Below are 15,050 nucleotides of genomic sequence, written 5' to 3' on the forward strand. Positions count from 1 at the left end.
TGAGCAAGTACATCAGAATATGAGTGAGGTTCACTAATATAACTTTGAATACATTCCTATTTTTCTTTTTAAAAATTATTAGTAAACATCAATATCTTATTAGGGGTTGTAATGAAAAAAAAATTATTTTGGCCAGGTGTGGTTTTTTTGATCCTTGAAGACAATTTCTGATATATTCTTTAGATACCCTTTTATTTTACAGTAAGAAAACAGACTTAGGGAAGTTAGATGACTTACACAGAAGTTATTTTAAACTAAGAAAATGTGACTAACATTTTGTGCATGAGTAAAAGCATCTCCTAGTCTTTTTCCTCAAAAGTTATATTAGTAATTTACTGTTCAGTCTAGGACATGTAAAGGATTATTCAGATTACATTATTTTTATAACCTCGCAATATCAGGGCCATAGAGATAAATAGTTTTATTATTAAAATGTTCTTACATTTTAAGGAGTTAGCAAGAAGACTCAAGAGTATTTGTTATTCAGTATTAGTTGAGTAGAATAAATTATTTCTTTTACATTTGTATCATCTCAACTAGTGAATCCAAAATTATGGCAGGTTAAATTGAACCATTTCTTTTGATTCTGCTCTACTAAGATGCAATCAGGAAAAAAAAAGTATTTCTAGACACCTAAAATGTGTCCAAATATACATTGCTGGCTTACCAAGCAGGAACCTGAGCAGCCAAGAAACGAGAATTTTGAATTTTAATGATGTGCTCCACTTATTTAAAAAATTAACTAAATTGAGTTATTTTCAGGCTCCTAGGTGGCTTAGTTGGTTAACATCTGCCTTCTGCTCAGGTCATGATCCCAGGGTCCTGAGATCAAGCCCTGCATTGGGCTCCCTGCTCAGCAGGGAGCCTGCTTCTTCCTCCCTGCTTCTCCCTCAGCCATTCTCCCTCCTGGTGCTTTCTCTCTTTCTCAAGTAAATAAAATCAAACACTTTTTTAAAGTTAGTTATTTTCAGTAATAAATAATAACATCATAATTTGAGATAATATACCAAGTTATTACAGTTACTACAGTAGAAATTTAACATGTAATACATTTTTTTTTATAATTTGAGATAATATACCAAGTATATAACAGTTACTACAGTAGAAATTTAACATGTAATACATTTTTTTTTTTTTTGGTTGTGGTTTTTGTGGATGTATGTTACGTATTTGTTGTTATTGTTAGCTTTGTGTTTTGGATTTGTTTGTTTGTTTAATTTTTCTATTTTTATTTTCCTTGGAAGAACCTTTACAATACTTTTGTTTCCATAATTCAGACGATATCCAACTGTTGAAAAACGAGCCAAAGTCTTCAATGGAGCAAGTTATATGCCTATTCCTGAAGATGGTCCCTTTATGAAAGCACTACTCTTTGAACTTAGATTATTGGATGATGATAAGGACTTCATAGAAAGCCGTGATAGCTGTTCACACATCAATAAAACATCTGTCTATGGACTCCTCATAGGAGGTGGAGAACTCTGGCCAGTTGTTGCGTTTCTGAAGAATAACATGATATATGCTTGTGTTCCACTAGTTGAACAAACTTTATCCCCTCACCCACCATTAATTAGCATTAGTGGAATTTCACAAGGCTTTGAACTTCTTTTTGGGATACAGGATTTTCTTTACTTGGGTCAAAAACATGACACTGAAATAAATACAAAATTGAACCAACTGCCTGATTTGCTTCTACAAGCTTGTCCATTTGGAACTTTGTTAGATGCCAACTTACAGAATTCATTGGATAGTATTAATTTTGCTTCTGTGACACATCCACAAAAACAGCCAGCCTGGAAAGTTGGAACATACAAAGGAAAACCACAAGTTTCTATTTCTATCACTGAAAAGGTAAAATCCATGCAATATGATAAACAGGATATAGCAGATACATGGCAGGTCGTTGGAGCTGTCACTTGCAAGGTGAGATTTTCTCTGGTACTTGTTTTATCATACCATTTAACACCTTGGAGAAAAGTAGAATCTTCTAACTTTATTTTACATTGTTATATGACGTTCTTGGTTCTTATCATAAACAGCAGTCATTAAACATTAGATTCATATGAAATTTTGTAACATTACCGTTTTGCATTCCTTATGACTTGTATTGGTTATATAAAGTTGCATAATGAATTGTTACACTATCCCCAAAGTAAACATTTATTATCCTTACAGTATTCTGTGGGTTAAGAATTCAAGAGCAGTTTAACTGGGAACTTCTAGTATAGAGTCTATCATGAGATCACAGTCAAGATTATAGTTAGAGTTCTAGTCACCTGAAGGTTTTATTGGGGCTGGAAAATCTACTGGCAAGGTGGCTCACTCACATGGATAGCAAGTTGGTGCTGGTTGTTGGTGGGAGGGCTCAGTTCCTTTCCATGTGGGCTTCTCCGTAGGCTTTTCAAGAATATCCTCACGACTTGATGACTAGCTTCTAGATCATATGTTGAGAGAGAAAGAGAAGGTACAGGTAGAAGCTATTATTCTTTTTATTACTTTGGCTGAGATCAGATAGCATCACTTTCACCACTTTTCGTTCATTAGAAACAGGTCACTAAGTTCAGTCCACATTCAAGGGGACTAGAATTAGGCTTCACCTTATGAAAAGAGTAATGTCAAGAATTCGTAAAAATATTTTAAAAGCGTCATACCTTTTCCATTTTCTCTAACGGTGAAATTGACAAATCTTGGACTTAATATCTAAAACCATTTTGAAGGGCTCTTACATTATTTAAACAAGTTGGTAGGTCAATATAGGCTTCTCTGGTTTAAGGTTAGAAAATAGGAAATGAAAATAGGAGTAACTATAATTAGAAGTGATAAGTGCCATTTTGAATAATAGTCAAAAAAGCCCTGTGTAATTTCTACAAGTTTATATCAGTAATCTTAGATGTCTTTATTTTTCTGATATTCTTTTTTCTCTACACTTGTGAATATAAAATTTTTAATCATACATAGTGTTGAGTGGCTGTGTACAAATGCTATAGATAAAAGTAGATTTTAAGAACAGAAAATTAGAACAGTCCTGGCAGACAAATTGGGTCTTTCTTTTCCTCTTTAACTTTAAAGTAACTTATGAGTTTATGTGTCTGTTTTAAACTAACTTCTATCATGATCAAAAATACATTCCAGTTACTAACTTATTAAAAATAACTATTGTAAATGATCGGGTGACTGGGTGACTCCATCAGTTAAACGTCTGACTCTTGATTTTGGCTTAGGTCACCATCTAAGGTTTGTAAGATTGAAGCCCATGTCAGGCTCCACACTGGGCATGGAGCCTGCTTAAGATTCTCTCGCTCCCTCATCTGCCTCTCTGTAATTAAAAAAAAAAAAAAAGAAGGACTATTATAAATGGCTCTAAAATCCATCATAAAAGTGGATTATGTCATTTATAAATCTTAAAGCAGGTGAATCCTTTCCCATAATTCTGTAAAATAAAAGGAAAAGTCACCATTTTTGTTTTCTTATTCTGTGGCAATATATAGGGAATATGTTATATATAATTTGCTAGTAATTAATATGGTATTTAAATATCTCAGCTCATTGATAGGCTGACCCTAGTTTATTGCTTATGGAAATTTTGGATTGGTTTCTATACAAATTATCATGATGGAGAATCTTCTTTAAAAAACTTCTAAAAATAAAAAGGGGGAGTGTGCCTTAATCCATGCACTAAATTTTTTTTTTTAAGATTTTATTTATTTTTGAGAGAGCATAAGTGGGGTGGGGCAAGAGGGAGAGGAAGAAGCAGACTCCTCACTGAGCAGGGAGCTCAAAGTGGGGCTCAATTCCAGGATCCTGGGATCATGACCTGAACTGAAGGTAGATGCTTAACCAACTGAGCCACCCAGGTTCCCCTAAATGTTTCTTTAAACTTGCATGTAAATAGTACATCTTTTAGCCAAACCTGGTACATCTTTTAGCCAAACATTTTTTTTAAAAGTTCTTCAGGGGGCTCATTGGTTGTCTGCCTTTGGCTCAGGTTGTGATCCCAATGTCAGGATCGAGTCCCGCTGCCTATGTCTCTGCCCCTCCCTCTGTGCCTCTCATGAATAAATATATAAAATCTTTAAAAAAAATTATTCAGGGGCTTATTATTTAAAGTTTTATTATAAAGCCTATTATAAATGGAAATAATTATTTTCATTTAATGTTCCTAGTAGAAAACCTAGTGAACCAAAATTCAGTGGACTGAAGTTCTAATCCTTACTCTACCGCTAATTCTTTGTGTGTCTTTGGAAAAGTCACAATTTTTAGTCTTTTTCATTTTTAAAATCAGGAAAGTTCCTAGGTCCTTTCTGTTTTTATAATTTCTAGTTAAAAGTCCAGATTTACATATGTCAGATTGCCTTAAAGGGTAGTACTCAGGTCTCATCTAGAAAGAAAGTCTGCATTCTATAGTAAATGACGGATGATCTGCTATTTTATTTTTTTTTTAATTTTTATTTATTTATGATAGTCACATAGAGAGAGAGACAGAGACATAGGCAGAGGGAGAAGCAGGCCCCATGCACCGGGAGCCCGACGTGGGATTTGATCCCGGGTCTCCAGGATCGCGCCCTGGGCCAAAGGCAGGCGCTAAACCGCTGCGCCACCCAGGGATGATCTGCTATTTTAAATGATTAGGTAGCAGATAATTCATTGGTGGTTTCCTTACTGGTTGCAATTTTCCAATCCCTCTAAGAATATTAGGCTAATTTAATAAATATAAACTGAATATATAAACATTGTAATAGTATTTTCTAATAAGATTTGCTCATTTTATTATTTCCCTAAAATATCAAGAGACAAAATGTTTCTTTGTTCTTGGTAGTTCACATATAGAGAGTGATGGTTTAAAACTCAAAACACTAAGCTGTTTTTAAGTTTTGAGGTAAGGTAATAGGACATTTATATTTTCAAATGTGATAGTATTGTAACTGTTACCCAAAAATCTTTATGAAGTATTAAAACCAGGTATTGTTCATAGTGCCTGCCTTTTCTCTAAGTGCTTACGTCGTATAACATTTATTCTTGAATTCACGCATATGTCAAGTAGTAAATAAAACATAAGGAAGTAAAACGTCACATTAGAATGGAAAACAAAGGTAGGATCCACAATTAGAAGAAGATACCCATTCAGTAAACATTTCTTTGAATGTCTCTTGTGCATAGCAATGTGCCAGGTACTAGAAATAATAAGAAAAATGTAACAATTCTTGCTTTCAAAGAACTTAAAGGGATCCCTGGGTGGCGCAGCAGTTTAGCGCCTGCCTTTGGCCCAGGGCGCGATCCTGGAGACCCGGGATCGAATCTCACGTCGGGCTCCCAGTGCATGGAGCCTGCTTCTCCCTCTGCCTGCATCTCCGTCTCTCTCTCTCTCTCTCTCTCTCTCTCTCTGTGACTATCATAAATAATAAATAAAAATTTAAAAAAAAAGGACTTAAAGCTTCAAGAGAGAAACAGGGCACAAACACCTATAGAGGAGATAAGCAGTTATTACGTGATGCATGCCATGTATATGGTAGTGGAAATAGCTGCTTTCATCTGGAGCTAATCCTACCTGCTGAGTTTCTATTAACTCTTAAAATATTTGTTTAAGTGTACAAAACAAAACATGTCAATAAGCCTTATATAGCCCAATTGGCTAGTTTTAATTGGGTGCTTTAGTAGAGGTAAATGTCAAGTTAGAGTTGAGGTAGAAAGGAAGAACCTGATTACCATGAACAGACAAGTGTCAATTTGTCAAACAAATTTTGTCAAACAAAATATGTCAATAAGCCTTATATGGCCCAATGGGCTAGTTTTAATTGGGTGCTTTAATAGAGGTAAATGTCAGGTTAGAGCTGAGGTAGAAAGGAAGAACCTGATTACCATGAACAGACAAGTGTCAATTTGTTGGGTCAGGAAAAGCCATTTGGGTCAGAAAAAGCCATTACAAGGTTTAAGAGAGTAAAGATATTTAATATAAGATTTAGGGCTTACCAGAAACAACAGTTAATTTAAAACTTCATGCAGATGTGAAAAATAATTTTGAATTCTGAGAAGCTCATACCAACTGTAAAAGGAGTTAAGAGAACAAAGTTTCTGATCTAAGCTGCAACCTTCCAGAGACAGTCACTAATGATTTTAGTATGGAGAAGCCAGAATTCACAGATAAGTATGAGATACCACCATGTCTATCTGTTACAACCTCAAAGCAGAAATCCATGGAAAGTTCTGAAAAGTGCTGCATCTAAGATCTTGGTAATATCTGTTTCTGTTTCTATTGCAGTGTGATTTAGAAGGAATTATGCCAAATGTTACCATCAGCTTGAGTCTCCCTACCAATGGGTCTCCACTTCAGGATATTCTAGTTCATCCTTGTGTGACTTCTCTTGATTCTGCCATTCTGACTTCTAGTAGCATTGATGCAATGGATGATTCTGCATTTAGCGGACCTTACAAATTTCCATTCACTCCTCCTTTAGAGTCATTCAACTTATGCTACTACACTTCTCAGGTAAACAACCTTGGAAAAGTTGAGACTTTGTGAATCTTCATGCTTATGAATTCTATTGTAAGTAAATCATTCACACTTTTAGCCCACATGAGAACTTTTCATTATTTACCAGATAATAATTAATAAATGAAGATGAAGATTTAGGTCTTAAAAAGGATACCTCTTCTCTCTGGTGTTAGTAATAGCATTGAATGGTTTTCAAAATTATGGGATTTTTTAATGTTGCCTAATAAGGACTCCATGGTCACAGGATAGATCTTGGTATAATTTAGTCAGGTTTGGATTATGAACATAGACACCCGTAATCCCAGGCAACTGTGGTTACAACTATATAATATTATTAATAGGTATTGTTTGTTGAATAAGTGCTGTGTCAGACATTCCTCCCAACCTAGAGGAGGGGAACCTGAATGAGCAAATGAGGGAAAATGTCAGGTATCTTTCTGATCTCTGGAAACAGAGGAGGAAAAATCCTTGCCTTTAGAATGATAATGGCTCCCTCATCTTTTATCGAAAGAGTGTGGAGTAATCTGTACGCAATGACTACATTACTGCAGGGCCTTTTTCTCAAGCATTATTGGTATTTTGCACCCAATCACCTGAGAATTGTACAAAAATTTGTTTATGTTTGTTTCCAGGTCCCAGTCCCACCAATTTTGGGTTTTTATCAAATGAAAGAGGAAGAAATAAAAGTAAAAATAACAGTTAACTTAAAACTTCATGAAAGTGTGAAAAATAATTTTGAATTCTGTGAAGCTCATATACCTTTCTATAATAGGTAGGAATAAAATAATGTGGTGCCATGATTTCTCCCTTTCTTAGTACATTCCCACCTCCCTACAGTAAATTATTTGTTTTAAGATCTAAAAATTTGTTTTATTCAAATGAATGCTGATTCTGAACCAAAAATCAACCATAAAAATGCTCTCTTTACCTTTTCTAGTTAAACTTATTAGTAAATATAAACCTAAGTCAATGTAGCTTCTTTGAGGATTATTTCATTGCTGGCTTTATTTCTAGCAGTTTCTCTGTGGTCTACATACAAGTCAAACTCAACTATCAGCTACCTGGTGAATTAAGCCAATGATATCATAAGATTACTTCCTTATCAGTTGTGCTTTTAAATTTGTTCTGCAGCATAGTTCTTTCCATAGGATTCTTAAAGATAGAGTAAAATCATAATTTTAATGTGTCAATACATATAACTGAATTAATATGTTCTATATGATTTTATAATTGTCTTTAAAGTTAATGAAATGTATATCATCACCAAAAGTGTTTGTGTTTCTGATGTTTTAGAGATAAAATACTTGCTCTGCTTTAGTCTGCAAACTTGAATTCGGATTTGCTTTTATGCTGTCCTATTAAATAACACTAGCTAGATTTGACTTAGGTCTCTTAAAAACTCCTCTGTGATCACTTTTTCTCTCTGTTGTATCCTTTTCTTTTTTAAAGAGGTCCCATCACACATGTGGAATCCAAAGTTAGTTTTGGCCAGCTTGAAGTATTTCGAGAGAAAAGTTTATTGATCTGGATTATTGGTGAGCTTTTATTTATTGACTTTTTTTCTCATTCATCTGTTGTAAAATCTACTTACTTTAAAATAGTTACCTGGTACCTTTGTGTTTTTAGGACAGAAGTTCCCCAAATCCATGGAAATTAGTCTTTCTGGAACTGTAACTTTTGGAGCTAAGAGTCATGAGAAGCAGCCATTTGATGAGATTTGCATTGGAGGTACAGCATATTTAAAGGTAAATACATTTATGTGGCTCACTACATTAGAACTCTTTTGTTTTTAAGTGGCCTATATCTAATTGATTTTTAATGTTTTCTGGCTGTTTTTTGTGGGGGAACTTTTTGTCTGTGCTAAGTCTTTTTTTTAGATTTTTGTGAGATTTCTTTTTGTTTAGTATTAGTGACTTTCTATTTCACTTAATACTTTAACAATTTTAAAATAAAACAGTTATAACCTTAGCACATCAAATTAACCAAGTTCTACCTACCCAGCTCTTAGTTATTACATTGAAGATTTGTATACAGAAAATATGAGATTAGCCCTTGCCCTCTAGAGATTTTCCACTGATGAATGTTAGTAATTGATCAGTGCTGCTTTTGGTATTGAAGGAAATAGTGAGTACTTCTGATCAATGTGGTCAAGGAAACCTTTGCAGTAAGAGGTAGGAGTTTAAGCAAAACTCTGTGACCAGATAAGCATGAAAATGAAACTTTGCAGATTGACTAACATTTATATAGGTAAATAAATGACTTAAAAGAATGAAGGATAACAGGCACACTTAGGAACCAGTGCTAGAAATAGTAGTAATACATCAGACTGGATAAGTGATTTAGATCTAGATTGTAGCTTTGGAGGGTTTGCATTCTGACTTATATTCCTTTGTTAGAAAATGTTAGGGTTTTTTTTAGTATGGGAGTGGTCTTTCAGAAAATAGTACTTTATGAAGATCAATTTGGAATGAATGTGAGAAAGTGAGTAGAAAAAAAACCAAAAACCTTGATTCCCAATGAAAGGTAGTAAGTTAATGATGCTTAGGATCATAGAAAGAAAGAAAGACTGCTGGAGAAGCTGTGATAAAAGTAAAGCATTGGTCACTAATTAAATATAGAAATAAAAAATGGTTTTAAGTCCAAGATTTAAGGGAAAAAAAGTAGCTTAAATCAGACTTGAAGCTTCAAGAGGGCAGAGACCATATGAGTGTCATTCATTCATTATTTTTATCATCAACACCTAGTTGATTACCTACCACATAAATATTTGCTGATGGATGAATATACTTAGGGAAAGTACTAATATGGAGAAAGTTAGGAGGAAGTGGGCTCCATATCATAGATGTTGCTGGTGATAGCAACATATCCTAATATAAGTGTCTAGTAGGTAGCTAAAAACCTAGAGCATGATTCTCAAGAGAAAATTCAACAGTATATAAGAATTTAGAAGTTACCTGTGGAGAAAAATAGTAGAGGTAGTAAAAATAAATATCATCAGAAAAAGTGAAAATAAGCGGATCATTTTGAAGACCCAATGAGAGGAATTGAAGGAGTGATCAGAAAAGGAGGAGGAAAACTTAGGTAGAATGGTAGAGAAATCAGAGACATTGAAATCTATTTATAAAAACAATTAGAGGAAATAGTAGTGAAGTCAGAAGTAGATTAGTGATATTCATTTCTTCTATCTTGGCTTTAGCTATATCCACAAACTTTGTTTCAAGGATTATTATAAAGATTCCTACTTCCAGATATTTTTTCAGAAAAAATGTGAAATGTTACTATACCATAGGTCTTACAAAGACAGGGATTATAACTTTTTTTATAATATCTAGTTTTGTGGAAATCAATCTTGGTATAACTTCCAGAATCCAGAATTCTACTAAACAAGCAAGCAAAAGCCCTTTTCTATTAGAGATAAAATGAGTTGCAATAGGAAAAAAATTGCTTAGAAGATTGGAAAATTTACATCCTATATATGTAGATCAGTTAGTTTGGCAATGAAAAGGAGAAAGTTAGGAAATGGGAGAAATTTGAAGGGATGAGAAGTGGAAGAAGTATAGAAAAGATAACAGGATATTGCAAAATCAGGAGCTTTTAGCAGTAAAAATGAGAACCACAGCAAAAGGATACTTGAGCTCACTCGATAAGACACAGACCTTTGATTGTTCATGTGAATATCATTGTGACTCAGGCACCCCTACTCTGCCTTCAGAGAAGGTACTAATGGCCCTTTCTACAATAGCACAATATAATAATCATCATTTATACTGATGATGCCACATTATCAGTTAAATCCCAAAATATGAATAACATTTTAGAAAGGTTTTGCAGGTGAGACAAAGGATGATTTCTAAGCTTAGTTCTATAAAAATTGAATTTCAGTTTTTGGAAGATTAAGCAGAACATCTCATTCCTCCCAAACATGAAACAAACTGTTTCAGTTTTAATAATTGCATTCTTGTGTTTTGCTAGGAATTATCTACATTTCTGACTATAAAAGAATTATGATCTGAGATAGATCACAATCATATAGCCTTAGAGATAGACGAGAATATACAGAATACCAGACACCCTAGAGGAAGAGGCACCAACTTTTCTTGTCAGTTGAGTCTGAGTTCATATGCCAGCTCTGCTACTTACATTCAGGATGCTAATTGCTCCATCTCTGAACCTCAGTGCCCTTTGTAAATAAGGGATGCTTTGCAATATAGATTAGAGTCCATATTAGTGAAGTATCTGGTGGATGTTAAGCACTTCACAATGACAACCCTACAAAGAAATAGTCCTAATACAAAGGGAAAAAGGTGTATGTATGTATGTATGTATGTATACATAGAGACATTTTTATTTTGTGAACTATATGAAATAAATTCCTAAAGTGTCAAAGGAAAAAATGTGGCCATCACTTTTATCAAATAATCACCTCAATTTGGTATGTTTCTCTTCTTTTTTCTAGCTTCATTTTAAGATCTTAGATTTTACACTCACTGGTTGTTAGGCCATCACTTTTATCAAATAATCACCTCAATTTGGTATGTTTCTCTTCTTTTTTCTAGCTTCATTTTAAGATCTTAGATTATACACTCACTGGTTGTTATGCGGATCAGCATTCAGTTCAAGTTTTTGCATCAGGAAAACCAAAAATAAGTACATGTAAGTTGTATAGATTCAAACTAACTTGAGGTAGTTAAAATGGTGCTATGCAGTTATTACCTAAGATAAAATTAAAATGTAACAGAAAGAAATCAGAGAATAATTCCAGTTTATAAAAATTCTGATCTGATCATAATATGATTATTATTTAAAATTTTGAATATTTTTAGCAAATGCTGCAGTAAATGAGCATTATTTAGCACTCTCTCCATTTTATAAATAGGGCAATAGAAAGAAGGTTTTTAGCCTTCAGTGAGTTTGTTGGTTATAAGTAAACATATATATACTGTATATGAAAACACAGGGATACAAAGCAATTTATAAATGAATTCAGAATTATTTAATTCACATCAAGTATTTATGGAAGCATAAAACAGAAAAGTAGCTAAAATGAGGTTAAGTTAGTTAAACATAAGCAGAACTCTTAAGATTTAAGTAATCCCTACACCTAACATGGGGCTCAAACCCATGACCCCAAGGTCAAGAGTCACATGTTCTTCTGACTGGGGCCCAGGCGCCCCTAGATAAATGTTTCTTTAAGGATTAGAGTCCCAGGGGGATCCCTGGGTGGCTCAGTGGTTTAGCTCCTGCCTTCGGCCCACGGCGTGATCCTGCAGTACTGGGATCAAGCCCCACATCAGGCTCCCTGCATGGAGCCTGCTTCTCCCTCTGCCTTTGTCTCTGCCTCTCTCTCTCTCTGTGTCTCTCATGAATAAATAAACAAAATCTTTAAAAAAAATTAAAAAAAATAAAAAAGGATTAGAGTCCCAGAATAGGTAGAATAAGATAAGACTTTGTACTTGAAAGTTTAGAAGAATTACAGAACTTGGAACTATAGAATTCTAAGTAATTACTTGTGAAGGGCAAAAGTAACTTCTATGTAATATAATCAGAATAAGTCATATTCTTCCTTAGGATTTCTTTTTTTCATCATATTTTGTGTCATATTTTAAAGAAATGCATATACATAGAAGAGTCTTCATGATGCATTTTTTTTAATGAAGGCATGATATAATTATATCAATTTAGACAAACCAGTGGTTTTGTCTAAATGCAAAAATTTTGGATTCTATCAATGGGATACTGAATGCAAACAGACCAATATTTTAGATTGTCTATGAGAGATCTATTGTCTCTTTAGATATGTCTAAAATATTTTGAGTATCTTATTAACTGAACAAATTGTAGCGGTTCTCAGCATAATACAGAATGGGATGTTTCAGTAATCTACCTCTTTAATATAAAATCTTTATATTTTAATGTAAATTAATATAAAATATTAATATATTGAATAAAAGAGGTCCTTTTAAATGCATAATTATGGCCAGTCTTTTATTTCCTTCCTCGGTTAGTTTCAGAACGTGACTGCCACTTTGTGCAACTATTTAAGATCTTTATTTTACCATCATCTTGACAATACAATCTATTTTCATAATATACAATTTAGTTCTGAAAATATTAATGCCAATATTAATGTTAATTTAAATAATAATAAGTAACATTTATTGTTTACCTTGTGCCAGGCATAATTCTAAATATTTTATGTGTATTAACTTATTAATCCTCGCAGCACCGTGTGTGAGAATTGTTATCTCCATTTTACAGATGAGGATGCTGATGGAATAGAGGGATTAGGGTCACATAGCTAGTAAATGGCAAGACTGGGAATCAAACCAAGCAGTCTGGCTCTGGAGTGTGCCCACTTAACCAGTATGCTGTATTGCTTTCAATGTTACTAGGTTCTTAGACTGAATAAATAAATAACAAGGTAATACATCCTACCTCTTTTTCATTATGAAGAAAAGCATGAAAAAGAAAGATAGAAAAGGCAGAATTAGATATTTACAGATGTGTGTAATAATCAGAATTTACATGGGTCTAGCTCCAAATGAGCATTATTAGCTCAAATTTACATATCAGGAAACTTTAGTTCAAAGAAGTTGTCATTTGTCCAAAGCTACAAAGCTGTTAAAACAAAAGGCTGAACTTTGATCAGAACTTTAAGAAACCATTGAAGCAACTTTTAAAAAATATTACCAGAAAGTAGGATGTTTATTTCTATCTCTAAAACTTTGAATAGATAAAGAACAGCAAGATCAGAATGAGGACCATGGTGAAGAGAGGTGACAGAATTGGAAACCAATGAAAAATTTTTTAAGTTTTTTTAGTTGATGTAATGGTCCATAAGAAACAATTTAAAGGAAACAATGAGAAAAATTGATAGAAGTGGAATAAATGAGGGATATTTGCATAAGTTTGGCATAAATAAGGTCAAGGATAGATTTAAATATTTAATAAACCCATATTTTTAAAGTTGTAAAAAGTATAATGCCTTGATGAAGTGAAATTAAAATGCATATTTCAAAGTATTGCCTTTCTTGAAATAATTGTGTTCCGCATTTTAAATGACTTTGCTCACTCATTGAATTTTTGTTAAGCTAATACAGTCTTACCATTTATTTCCTTTTTTTTTATAGACCGGAAACTAATTTCTTCTGACTATTACATCTGGAATTCTAAAGCTCCTGCACCAGTAGTAACATATGGGTCATTATTACTGTAATTAATTCATATTTAAATAGAATTTATATAATAACAGTGCTTAAATCATTCGTCTTTTATTTTTAATGTATATGCATATAACCTATGAATGAAGAGTCTTTGATTTAATTATAAAAATACTCTTGCTTAATGTTTTTAGCCTGACATAGTTTGAAGGAACATTTTCCTATTTTGTTACCCTTTGATTTTACTCAAATGTGATTCAGAGCATAAAACAGTAGTGATTCACTTTAGGCTTATTTTAAACTAGTCCTGGGTCACCCTACCATACAAACTTTCCTGCTCCTGCGGCAGACATAGCTAATCAGTTGTAACATTCTTTCTCCACTGAGCCTTCCTGGATATGGGCTCAGGCTCTTTTCTCAATGTGGAGCTGCAAACAGCCACTTCTGATAGATTGTAGATAGAAAGATAGATGTGCAAGATAAAAACTCTTTGCTCTTTCAAACCTGAGTAGTTAAGTTCCTAGTATAATGGATTATTGTGGAATACCAGAAACCACTGTAAATCTCTTGGAGGAAAAAAAACAGTCAATGAAAACAAAAGAATATTGTTTAATTGGTAACCTGTTCTTAATCAGAACTATCTTATTGACTAATAAAGAATCTGCATAATTCTATTCAAGGTGTTTATCTCTGTTCTAGAGTTATTTTTCAGGTAAGTTTATTAATCTGCCACAGTGACATTTTGCTCAGGATGTCAGCATACTAAGAAGGATGGGATACTTTCAGAAAATGAGCATAGTGTTTTTTGATCACTTAATGCCTGCAGCGCAAATTTTTAAAGATAAATTTAGGTGTAATACTGATTTTCATGTTTGTCATATGAAAATTCTTAATAAATTCAGGTAAAAATATCAAAGCTGTTCTGTGGGTAGAGAGTATTGCTTAATCTTCTTTCAGTTTTGTATAGCCTATTTCCTTTAAATTTGTCACCCCTACTTTCTTACTAGCATTCTCTTGATTTCTTTAGGAACCACCCAATCATACTTTTTATTCTGTCTTTACAAATTATATGTGTCATTCTGTTTGAAAGCAGTTCCTTGTCCAGTTGGACTTTAAGTGACCATTCAAGAAAAGATGAAATCTTGAGATCTTCTAGACTTCATCCATGTCAGGTTCCTTTTTACAGAACAGAATTAGAAGCGTTATGCATAAAAATATGCATTGCAGATTAATACTCAATTAAATTATCTCTTGGTTTCTATTTTTTAATGAGTCTCCTAAGCAAAAGCTTAGAAAAAGCTTCTAACTCCTTGAAAGAGAGCTATGATAGTTTGAAGGGATATTGCATATGAGTTTAGGATTTGAAATATGATTTTTTAATTAAGGTCAGTCTCACTCAT

The 15,050-nt window shown here is 33.4% G+C and overlaps 1 protein-coding gene across 17 annotated transcripts in view; it reads left to right on the plus strand.

Moving 5' to 3' along the window:
* Window positions 1-15,050, plus strand: part of AP5M1 (adaptor related protein complex 5 subunit mu 1) — a 57,924-nt gene that overhangs the window by 4,772 nt on the left and 38,102 nt on the right. For 7 of the 17 annotated variants that reach the window (XR_004818064.2, XR_004818065.2, XM_035719908.2 and 4 more), the window contains exons 2-8: window positions 1,278-1,923; window positions 6,257-6,484; window positions 7,123-7,262; window positions 7,940-8,025; window positions 8,117-8,235; window positions 11,047-11,143; window positions 13,621-13,690. Coding sequence is in view for 12 of the 17 variants with exons in the window: in XM_035719908.2 (XP_035575801.1) it covers window positions 1,278-1,923; window positions 6,257-6,484; window positions 7,123-7,262; window positions 7,940-8,025; window positions 8,117-8,235; window positions 11,047-11,143; window positions 13,621-13,690 (1,386 nt within the window). In the remaining 5 variants the exon portion in view is untranslated. Of the gene's footprint in view, window positions 1-1,277; window positions 1,924-6,256; window positions 6,485-7,122; window positions 7,263-7,939; window positions 8,026-8,116; window positions 8,236-11,046; window positions 11,144-12,748; window positions 13,536-13,620; window positions 14,325-15,050 lie in introns of those variants that run through there. The other 10 variants (XR_007412363.1, XR_004818066.2, XR_004818067.2 and 7 more) reach the window with 6 other exon arrangements.

Source organism: Canis lupus, chromosome 8, assembly GCF_003254725.2.
Source record: "Canis lupus dingo isolate Sandy chromosome 8, ASM325472v2, whole genome shotgun sequence".
In the NCBI taxonomy this organism is placed as follows: Eukaryota; Metazoa; Chordata; class Mammalia; order Carnivora; family Canidae; genus Canis; species Canis lupus.